Raw genomic sequence first — 11,146 nt, 5'->3', positions numbered from 1 at the left:
CTTTACAGAATAGTCCATGCTACACAATAAATCAATATCAATTAGATTAAAAGTCAAACTTGAAAATGTTGCAAGGTTAAATATTTTAGGTTTTTTTTTTTTTTTTCCAGTTTCTACCCAATTCATTAGAAGTCCCTTGGGTTGAATTATGAAAACAGGGAACAAGCTACCTCGGGGAAATGAGAAAATAATCAAAGTTGATAGATTAGTTGTAAAATAGTAGCAAAAATGGTTCAAAAGTTAAGAATATATCTTGCAAAATCTATGTATACTTCTTTCAATTAGACGATGTTGACATATTCAATTACTTTCTCAATTTAAATCTGCCCAACTAAGTTAAACAATTTATGCTAGCTATAATAGTGTTTGGTAAAGTTCTAAAAGAGAGGATTATTCCAGAGTAACATTGGAAGGAAGGGAGGAGGCTGGTAAGCTTCCCCAGAGAAAGTTGGCCCAGACTTCTCTTGCTGAACCAGAACTGTGAAAGTGGGAAGGATTTCCCTGTCCCAGCTGGGAGCACCAAGGGGTTAACGCATCCCCTTTACTCGGTATCTGCCAGGCTCTTTTTTGATCCTTCCCCACTCTCACCCTGCCCACCCCTTTGTAAATGTCAACCACTTCCTGATGATTTCACGCCTTTCTGTTCTTTGTGAAGAAACCTGGGTGTTAATGGTACGGGATTGGGTGCCATTGTATGCACAGGCGGTCTGTTAGTAAAGCTGAGGGATGCCTGTGGAAATAAAGTAGGAGAGGGCAAAGAAATAAGACTAGGCAATAAGGTTAAAATCCACCTTTAAAAAAAAGTATTCGTTTTATTAGCAACTTTTAAATGCGCATTGTAAAAAAATTTTTCTTTAATCTAAGTGTTGAAAGTCTGAAAGTATCCAGCAGTAGAGGGAGCTGGGTTTTTATATATATATATAAACATAACAAAGATCAAGAATCAGAAAAAACAAAAAGCAAAAGCTCCAGCAATTCCTTCTCTGGCCTTACATTCTACAGGTGTGTCATTCACAAGGAACCACGATGGAAACGTGGTCAGTTGACCAGGTCTGCAGGTGGTTGGTGGAGAAAAACTTAGGAGAGCTAGTTCCCAGGTTTCAAGGTGAGTTGTTTATACCTTCACTGAGTTTTGTTTGAGGGATGTGGCTATTCTGAGAGCCGTCTGTTATGGAAGTTGCTCTTGTTGCCTGGTATCTCTGCTTGCTGTAAAAGTGGAGTCATTGGACCGAAGAACTTTTTGTTTCCTATTGACTGATGCAGTTTCCGTCTTACCTGGTATCTCTGGATGATATGCTAGCCCAAGAATGCTCACTTTGGGTAGATACTCAAAATACACACTTGATGCAGACATTGTATACTTATTTTGTTTTGCATAATCATATGTGCTTTATACAGTGTGGGGTTTACAAGTATTAAATACAACTAGGAGTTACTAGAAGAATAACTTCCTCCAAAAGAATTTTTCTGGTAAAAATAATGGTTGTTAGAATTGGAGTGAGAAGGGTGTTAATGTGTAAATAAAAACTTTTTATCAGGACTCTGTGCTCTTGTATTTCTTAGGAGCAGATACTGATTTGGAACTATGCAATATCTGTATCTTATTCAAAACACAGATATTTTATAGGTGCAGATGGCAAGTTCAGATGGCCTTTTATCACCAGAAGTAGTTTTGCCTATTTTTGATATCTGCGGTTTACTAGGAAGCCATGTGAAATCTAATTCTTCTTCCTAGAGGAAGAAGTCAGTGGAGCTGCTCTCTTGGCGCTTAACGATCGTATGGTACGGCAGCTGGTAAAGAAAATTGGGCACCAGGCTGTTCTGATGGACTTCATTAAAAAATATAAGCAGAGCAATCAAGGACTGAAGTCCACTGAGGACCCCAAGGAGACACCTCTGCTCACCCAGACACAAGCAACCCCTGAGTGAGTATTTGGGTCTCGGTTTTAATTCAGTGCTTCTGCGTGACTGCTGCATTGTGGAGAGGAGTTAAAGGTCTTTGAAAACTATTTTCAGCTAAATGGTATGTACAGTACTTTTAATATTTGACTAAATATCATGCATAATCTTGTGAATGAAAATTCTTCATTTTTCTTTCCACTGTTCTTTAAAGACTGACTCCAAAATTGTTAGGGGAATCTGCAGGCGTGAAGTTCCTGTACAGAATGATATGGAGCAAACAATAGAAAGAACATACAGAAATAACTAGGAAGGAGTTTCTGTAGCTCACGTTTGAAAAATGACTGCGGCAGAAGGTGTCTTTTCTCCCAGACTACTTGTTCGTTTATGTGTTTATTTGCTTAAGACTCTTAGTAATTAATTAATACTCTTTTCTCAAGGCCTTCCCAATTTGCTAACCCCTTTTACCACAATGAGTTCCCTAATTCTTTAAGAGTAAGCTTTAAAATGAGGAACAGATGACAGCACCCTCAGAGAAATCAGATAGAAAGGCACTGAGGGTTGGGTGTGGCTTTGTTTGTTTCATCTCTGACTCTGCAAAGCAAAGGAATGATGACACTATCAAATTACAATGTCGGTCTTACAAATCTATGCTCTAGAGTCCTTTCAAGGATTTGACTTGATGTTTTGAAATTTGAGACTTGTCAAGATTTTTAGGGTAAAACATTTGCTGCTGACCAATTATTCATTCATTTAAAAATATGATTGTGATAGTTAATGGTAACTATTCTATTTTTACATTTTCTGAAATTATACCTGAAATTAAATCTATTTTCTCTTTTTCTTGATAAGCAATAAACTATTAGAGAGACTTGGTTTAAACACTTTGATTTCTAGAGCATTTAGGTATTTGGAACAGGTGGTCTTCAAGGGCTAGCCCAAGGCTGGGCTGAAAGCAGGGCATGGTTGGCTCACACTAGTAATCCCAGGGCCTCCTACTTGGGAGGCTGAGGCAGGAGGATTACTGTGAAATTGAGGCCAATCAAGGCTGTGAATGAACTGATTTAAAAATAATAGGAGTAATTCTAAATAAATTTAGACTTGAAATTCTCCCAAGTTTTGAAGGTTTTTTTTTCCAAACATCACCTTGGCATGGTCCTAGACCTGTGACTTCTTAGTGAAGTTCCCATTCCAAACTTTTACTCCTCTCTCACAAAAAGGAGGATATGAAATTCAAAGAAAATGCAAAGTCAGTAAGTCATTTCCCAGCATTTAAGATGACTAGGACTTTTGAGCTGGAAGTCCCTCTCCTTTTACTAGAATCTTGTTCTTGCCTTGGGCACAGTTTAGAAGAAAAAGGCAGCTTGCAAATCCCTTTATAATGTTCTGCAGCACATGGGAATTGACTGGACTGCCAAGAAATCTGGACTTCATCCTTGGTCCTACCACTGACATGAATTGATTGTATTAAATGCTGGAGGTCCTGTTTCTTCATCAGTAAATTCTAAAACTAGTAGAGCACCTAACTCCTTGAATTCACACTGACGTTGAGATATCATAACCTTTGATCAATCTTTCTTCCCTCTACTGGGGTGAAACAGTCCTTTGTTAACTATGAAGCTTTCTTAACCTGGTTTACAAGAGCTAATTTCATGTGTAGCCAAGGCTGGGCACACTGCACTGGTAGCCTAGAGATTTATGAGTGGGAGTTTGTTGTCCTATCCAGTAAGTCCCTGACTAACTCTAAGGACTGTGAGGTCTTGAATTCTGATGTGATACCACAACTGCACATCAAAAGAGAATGCATGCTTGCTGGTTATACTTGTTATTGTCAAATATATTGTCACTTGAAAAAATATATTGCTAGCAGAGAATGATAATAGACAGACATGAAAATGCATCATCAAATCAAACCTTTGTAAAAATGCTTAATAAAGACAGGAAATTTGATTTTAAAAAACCTGAAGGTATATACCTAAACAACTGATTTTAGACCTCTGTTATGTTTGCTACTTACCCAACCTTGGCAATTTGTTTACTTTTATTTGTTTATTTAGTTTTAGCCTATTCAACTGTAAGATTAAGTGGGTAGAAAAAATGATTCTTTTGGCCCATTCTTAAGCGTAGTAGGTCACAGGGAACAGATGGGTTTCAACTTGAGTAAAATTTCATTCAATGGGTGCCTGGTATGCTATTTTGCAAAGACTCATCGTTCTATTCAGAACTTCGCAAATGACATGTGGTATGTGGGAGTATTTATGGCTGGTTTTAATTATTGTTCTTCTCATTGGATTTGTGGGAAAATCATTGGGTAGGAAATTGGGGAAAACAAAGACAAATTCTGGCACCACTACTGAGTGATCATGAAGGAGTTGCTTTCCCTACTGGGCTTCTTGTTACAACACTTGAAAGTGATAAAGTGTTGGCCTAAGGAGAAGAGATTTTACTAGGAGTGAATGAAAGACCTGACACGGTTAGTCACATGAAGAGTGGAGGCTGGTAAAGACTGTGGGGGACTTTTTGAAAGTAGACTAAAACATTTTGCATTTTATGTGGTCATGAGCCTATGGGGGCCAGAGAATAGAATGTGGTGGTTAGAATGAGAACGTCCCCCATAGGCTCCAAGTGTTTGAACATTTTGTCCCCAGTTGGTGATGCTGTTTTGGAAGGTCTTAGAAGGAGTGGCCTTGCTAGAGGAAGCATGTCACTGGGGGCAGGCTTAGAGAGTTCTTAAGCCTTGCCAGATTTCCAGTCACTCTTTGCTTCCTGTACCTGCTTCAAGATGTGAGTGTTCACTTTCTACTCTGGCCACCTCTTGTCACCATGTCTCCAAGCCATGGTGAACTCTAATCCCTCTAACCACTGCAAGTTCAATTAACTCTTCCTTTTATAAGTTTCCTTGGTCATGGTGTTTTATCACAGCAACAGAAAAGTTACTAATATAAAAGTGATAAAGTATTGGTCTAAGATGAAGAGGTTTTGTTAGGAATAAATGCCCTCTCCCCAAATAGCAGAGCGGACAAAAAAAATCTGACATGGTTAATTATGTTTTATTTTATTGTGTTTTTTTGCTAAATAACAAAATTGACTGAGAAAGATAGAGTCTACTCTCATCATCACTTCATAAAGGAAAGGTTTATCTCAACATCATTTAAAAATATGCCAGACTTGGGGATGGGGAGCTAGCTCAGTTGCTAAAGTGCTTACTATGTAAGCATCAGGACCCAAGTTCAAAAGACAGGCATAGTGGCACACACTTGTAATCCCAGCACCAGAGAGGCAGAGACAAGCAGATCCCTGGGACTCACTGGCCAGAGAGTCTATTCTTATTAGTGAGGCCCAATTCTCAGTGAGAGACCCTGCCTCAAAAAAGTAAAGTGGATGGCTCCTGAGGCATGACACCCAAGGTTGACCTCTGGCCTTCACATACATGTGCACACACATATGTACTTTCATACATAACACACACAAACAAATACACACACACACACACACACACACACCATAAAACAAAGAGACTGATGAAAGCAGTAGGAACTGGCTTCAGTCTAATCAGTCTACTCTTCACAGAGAGCTACTGTATGAGGTAACCTGGGAGTCCTCTTTGTGATTCGCTCAGCCATGAGTCTCATGTGAGCTTGGATATCTGCTTAGTGGGCTGATCCCTCCCTCTGAGCAATGTGAGATCAGTGGTTATGGCTTCTGTTGAACACATCATGACTGTGACCCAGATCTTCTGCTTTGCTACAGGAACGAACAATCCCTTGGTTCCATCAGCTATCAGGAAAAGATGCCATCTTTCCATCCAGTTGAAAACCTTGAAACTGGACAAATTGACCAAAGAGTATTGAAACAGAGGTGAAGTACCAACTTTACACCATTTTAAAGTCAAATGATAATATTTGTATTTATTTTTATGAGATTTCATGTGTAATCTAACTTAAAAAAAAAAACAAACTTGGTTTTCCTCAAAGGGATTTTTTTAGCAAGTGATGGAGATATTGGGTAAAATATTAAGACTGAATTTTCTATGCTTTGTATTGGAAAAGAAGTTTTGAAATGATGTTATATATCTCTTTCAAATATACATTCTTAAGGGAGAAGAAGTATATTTATCCATCATAATCTGTCCAGGGCACTTTTCAGTAGCCACCAAAGGCTGGAATGTATTCTGTAGATAATGTCATCTAGAATCTGAATTGAGTATAATCTTTTTGTTTTGAATTTTGAGATGGTGACTTTAACTTAACTGTTCCAGAAAGATGCTCCATTTCCCGAATCAATTACTTAACGTTCCTATGCTGGATTTCATATGCTGTGGTGCTTCAGTGTCTGGGCTCCACTGCACCAAAGGAAAGAACTATTGACTTAGAGAACCACATAGGAATCCAGTGCTCAGACAAGACTAATGAGGGGGATGGTGAGTTAAGAGGAGCCTCAGCGACATCCTCTGAGTTCATAGCCACCCAGCCTAGGCGCTCCAGGCATCCACTGTGGATGGTACAAGTCCCTGTGGAGTGAATACATTTTGCACAAGGAATAATCAACAGCAATCAACCAGGACTATGGGCCTTTCAGGTTTTTAAAAAATCCCTTACGCTGTTATCTGATTTAGTCTCTATGACAGTCCTGTGAGAAAGATGTTGTTTCTTTTCTTGTAAGTGAGTAAAACTGAGAGTTAGTGAAGTCAAGAAGGTTTCCAGCTAGGTTTCCGAATGAGCCCTCTCTGTGTTGGAGCCCTGCTGCTTTTACGCTGTGACTCCTTGTTGGGATGGCAGATGAGAAGACAGAGGGAGAGCTGTGTCTGGGGGCAGAGGCCTGTTACAGCAGCTACTTGAGAGACTCAGGCAGAGAGATCACAAGTTTGAGGCCAGCCTGGGCAACCTAGTAAAACCATGTCTCAAAATAAAAAGTAAAATACAAGGACTGGTTCAGAAAGATAAAAGAGTAGATCCTAGGCAGAAAATTCATTTCCTTGGCTCAAACTATAGTTCAGAAAATGCAAATCCATTTTCAAGGCAGCGTCATCCCTCCTTCCTGAGTACAGTGCTGGTTGATTCTTAGAGCTTTTCTTCGATGTGAATCCATGGACACCAAATAAGCTGTGAGTTTCCAACTATCCCTTCCAACATGAAACTGCTAAATGCAGCCAGTTCCTTCAGACAGTATTGAAGTATGAATATTCAACAGTATTCAGGGACAGGGGAAATGGTAACTTGTGCTGGTGACATCCAACCTAGTACCCACTGTCTCAGACCCTCTCCTATGAAACAAGAATAATGGTAATGATGCTCTAGTGAGTATTCAAATAGGTAAGGCCTTGTGGGTGCCAGCAGAGCAGAGGCCACTGGAGAACAGCTGCTTCTCTAGCCTGCTCCAGGGAGTATTTACTTTCCTCAGGACTTCCCCGTCTCCCTAACTGTTAGGACTTCCCCTCTCTCTGCCTGCTACCTTGAAGATGAGGATGCCACTGTCTATACATGCAGATGTTCCCTCATTCTCCAGTTCTACGTCCTCATACTGACAGGTCAAGATTGTTTCTGTTTTTTTTTTTTTTTTTTTTTCATATAACCAGCCGAAGAAATAGCCTGTGCTTTATTGTATTTCTCATTTTTCATAGCACTTAGCAAGGGAAAGAAATCAAAATGTGACTGCCTTAGAAGCTGAGAGACACAGAAGGGTTTTAAAACCAGAACTTGGGACTGGAGAGATGGTCTAGTGGTTAAGAGCACTGGCTGCTCTTGCAGAGGACCCAGATTTGATTCTCAGCATCCACATGGTAGCTAACAGCCATCAGCTCAGTTTTGAATGTCTGATTGAGCATTTAGGTGCCAGAGGCTGAGATAAATTTTCTGTTTATAATACAAAAGGCTGTGATAATTATCTTTGTGGTATTTACAGTCAAAGAAGGGAATACAGACTTTAAGGAACCAAGGTCTGGGGTTAGAGAGGTGGTTCAGTGGTTAAGAACAGTGGTTGCTCTTGCAGAGGACCTGAGTTTGATTCCCAGCACCCATATAGTGATTATCAACCATCCGTAACTCCAGTTCCATGGGATCTGATGCCCTCTTCTGATCTCTGTGGGCATTGCACAGCACAGGTGCACTTACATACATACAGACAATATACTCATACACATAAAATTTAAAATAAGTTAATAAAATATTTTTAAAAACCAGGACTTATACCCCTATAACCTTTTATTCCAAACTATCTCATAAGCCATGAGCTTACATATTAGGCCACCTATTGCCCACTTCTCTATGAAAGAAGCTCGAGTTATGTCTGAAACTGAGCCAGTCTCTCCTACCTTCAGGTATATTTGGGTGTACAGAACAAAAATTGGTGAAAACTACAGACAAGAGGGTGCTTCATTTAGTTTTGCTTTTGTAGGAAAAGCATTTCACAGCATCCTGGGCAGAATGCCAAGTTCCCCGAGCTACAAAGGCCTGCTGCTAGAAGCCATGAGCTAAGCTCTGCCTTCTTTTCTGATTCCCTGCCTTTGCTTTTCCGTTGGAGGATGCATGTATCCTGCTAATCATGTCTGCTCTTCTCCCTCCACACTGCCTTGTGCCAGCACAAACTCTAAAGAAATTTGCTCTGAAAACAGTCAAGGTCTTCCCTACCAATGACCCAAGCATGCAAGGTTGCTTCTTTCACATGTTTGGGGAAGAAAAACTAACAGGCTCTTTGTGATTAAGTTCCTCCTAGGCACCTGGTTCTGTGAGACAAGAGCTAGATAGGGCTGCTCGTTTCTTTGCTATTCTCTTCATCTGATAGTTATGAATTAAGGGCCTCTTGTATGAATTTTGTGTCGGGGTATATCATTCACTCTCCTCCCTGCCTAAGACCTGGCAGTTCTTTAAAACTCTCTAGCAAGCTTCCAGTGACACACTGGCTTGTCAAGGAGCAGTTCTATGCAGAGTATCTTCTTTGTAGCTCTTGCTCTGTTTATCAAAGTAGATACTGACCTTGATTGCTTTTTTATTATTTTTATTACTTTTATTTCACATGTATGAATGTATTGTTTGCATGTATGTAACCCATGTTATGCAGTGCCCACGGAGGTCAGAAGAGGGTGTCAGATCCCATGGAACTGGAGTTACAGACAGTTGTTAGTTACTATGTGGGTGCTGGGAATCAAACCCAGGTCCTTTGCAAGAGCAACCACTGTTCTTAATCACCGAACCGCCTCTCCTGCCCCAGACCTTGATTTCTTAAAGTCTGTATTCTCTTCTTTGACTGTAAATACCACAAAGACAGTGATCACAGCATTCTGTGTTATAAACAGAAGATTTATCTCAGCCTCTGGCACCTCAAGGCTCAATCACACTTTCAAAACTGAGCTGAGGTTTACAAATCAGAGACTGGACATATTTCGAGGGCTAGGATAACTTGAATGGCAGTAATTTCTTCTTAGATCTTTTGAGATAATTCATACTGAATATGCGGATACCAAATTACTTCAGGGTTTATATTCCATTTGCCCATAATAGGCTGGGAAGCTGAAAGTATTTGGCTATTAGACTTTCATGAAGCTAACTGCTTTCAAGAGGTGGGACAGGGTGATGTTGGAAGTGTTGGCTTTGAGGCTCAGTTCCTGACCCATCCACTTGGCCCCTCACAAGTTGTCTCTGCACCTACTTTGGGTGGAGGTACCACCCTGACTTGAAGTCCATGAGGCCCTAGTTGGGGAAATATCCAAGTACCGGTAGCTGTCACCACATCACACAAAGAGGCAGTTGTAATTCTTGAAGATATATTTTTATATTTTCTATGCAGATTATTTGTAGAAAAAAGAAGAGAAATAGGCCTCTAGAGGCTGAAAACTTGCCTAACTTTGGCTCTGGCAAAGTTATTGGCAATAGTGAAAATGAGATGTAGGTCCCAGCAGATGAAATATCAGGATGCTCTGATGGGGTGCAGTTTTCTTGGGTAGCAGATGATTCTTGCTCTTTTTTGAATGGCTTAAACATGTTTCTGGATGTAGGACTCCTTAGGTGACATCTTCACCATGTCTTGGTGATGTGCTGGGAGTGGTTTCTTCTGTGGTGGCATTCTTTCTTTTTTATCTACTGTTCATTTCTCTTTTAGTACCTAATAAGGCATGAAATCAGATAAACAGGTAGAGTTCCCTATATGTTACTTTAAAGACACGTCACTTGAAGTACACATGTGCAAACATTTTACTTCTGCCTTGGGGCATAATTATAAATTGGTCATGGTTCGATGCGTATTAAAATTATTTTAATGACTTCTTCATGGTCTGACTATGTTGTAAAATGGTATAGGATGAATTTTCCTTCTGTTTCTACTCTGTAAGACAAATATCAATGGATCTGCATCATTTTGGATGCATTATTTGCAGTCATTTTCACATATATATGCCAGACAAGAGGCAGCAAGACAATTGTGTGTCCATTCTATCCCTGAATGAAATAAAGGGAAGGATCAATAAAGCCCAGCCTAGTTATATAGTTCTTTTACTAGACATTCTCAGCAATGTTTTTGTTTTCACTCTGGTAACTAAACCCAGGCCCTCACACATGCTAAGCAAGCACTTTACCACTGTGCTACATTCCAGCCTTGCGATTAGTTTTTTCAGTTCATATGGTCTGTGTTCTCTATGGGCCCAGAGCCCTTGTACGTGAGGATATCAGGGACCAGTTTTACCTTCGTACACTTTGTAATGTTCATTACACAAGGAAATGATGTATATTATGCACTTTCTATGGTCTCTTCTTAGTTGAGTCAAATGTATGTGAGCAGAGTCAAGAACGGAAGATGCTTGCAGGAGAATATCTGGGTGGAATCTTGAGACTTTCCACCATAGTTGTTGGTTCACACACAGCTCTACAAAGCAGATGGCCTGAAAGAGAGTAAAGTATAAGTATTAGACTAGCATGCCAGGCCTGAGAATGGCCAGAGTGTTAAGTCTGGATACAGGATAAGCAAACAGTTAACAGTTTTAAATCCTAGCTTTCATTTACCAGCTGAGTAAAATTTCTCCAACCTAGTGGGGCCAACTTCTCATCTGTAAAATGAATAGAATGGTAAGTTAATATGTGAAAAATTCTCAGGGCCTGGTATATAAGTGTTCATAAATTTTCTTTTTTCTTTCTTTCTTTCTTTCTTTTATGACCAAATACATAGCAAGAAGCCACTAAAGGGAGGAAGGACTTTTAGTCAGTTTGAGGGAATTCAGTCCATGGGCTGCTGTCACCCATATTTTCAATGTGTTTTCTCT

At 39.9% G+C, this 11,146-nt stretch overlaps 1 protein-coding gene across 1 annotated transcript in view; it reads left to right on the top strand.

The window, feature by feature from the left end:
- Positions 1–1,026: 1,026 nt before the first annotated feature.
- Positions 1,027–11,146, top strand: part of Samd3 (sterile alpha motif domain containing 3) — a 52,057-nt gene continuing 41,937 nt past the window's right edge. Inside the window, exons 1-3 of the mRNA XM_008827823.1 lie at positions 1,027–1,105; positions 1,736–1,925; positions 5,650–5,757. Coding sequence (XP_008826045.1) covers positions 1,027–1,105; positions 1,736–1,925; positions 5,650–5,757 — 377 coding nt within the window. The remainder of the gene's footprint in view (positions 1,106–1,735; positions 1,926–5,649; positions 5,758–11,146) is intronic.

Source organism: Nannospalax galili, unplaced genomic scaffold (assembly GCF_000622305.1).
Source record: "Nannospalax galili isolate Female #2095 unplaced genomic scaffold, S.galili_v1.0 scaffold53, whole genome shotgun sequence".
NCBI classification, from domain to species: Eukaryota; Metazoa; Chordata; class Mammalia; order Rodentia; family Spalacidae; genus Nannospalax; species Nannospalax galili.
The sequence above is the reverse complement of the archived record's forward strand: the minus strand, read 5'-3'. Positions and strand labels throughout refer to the sequence as shown.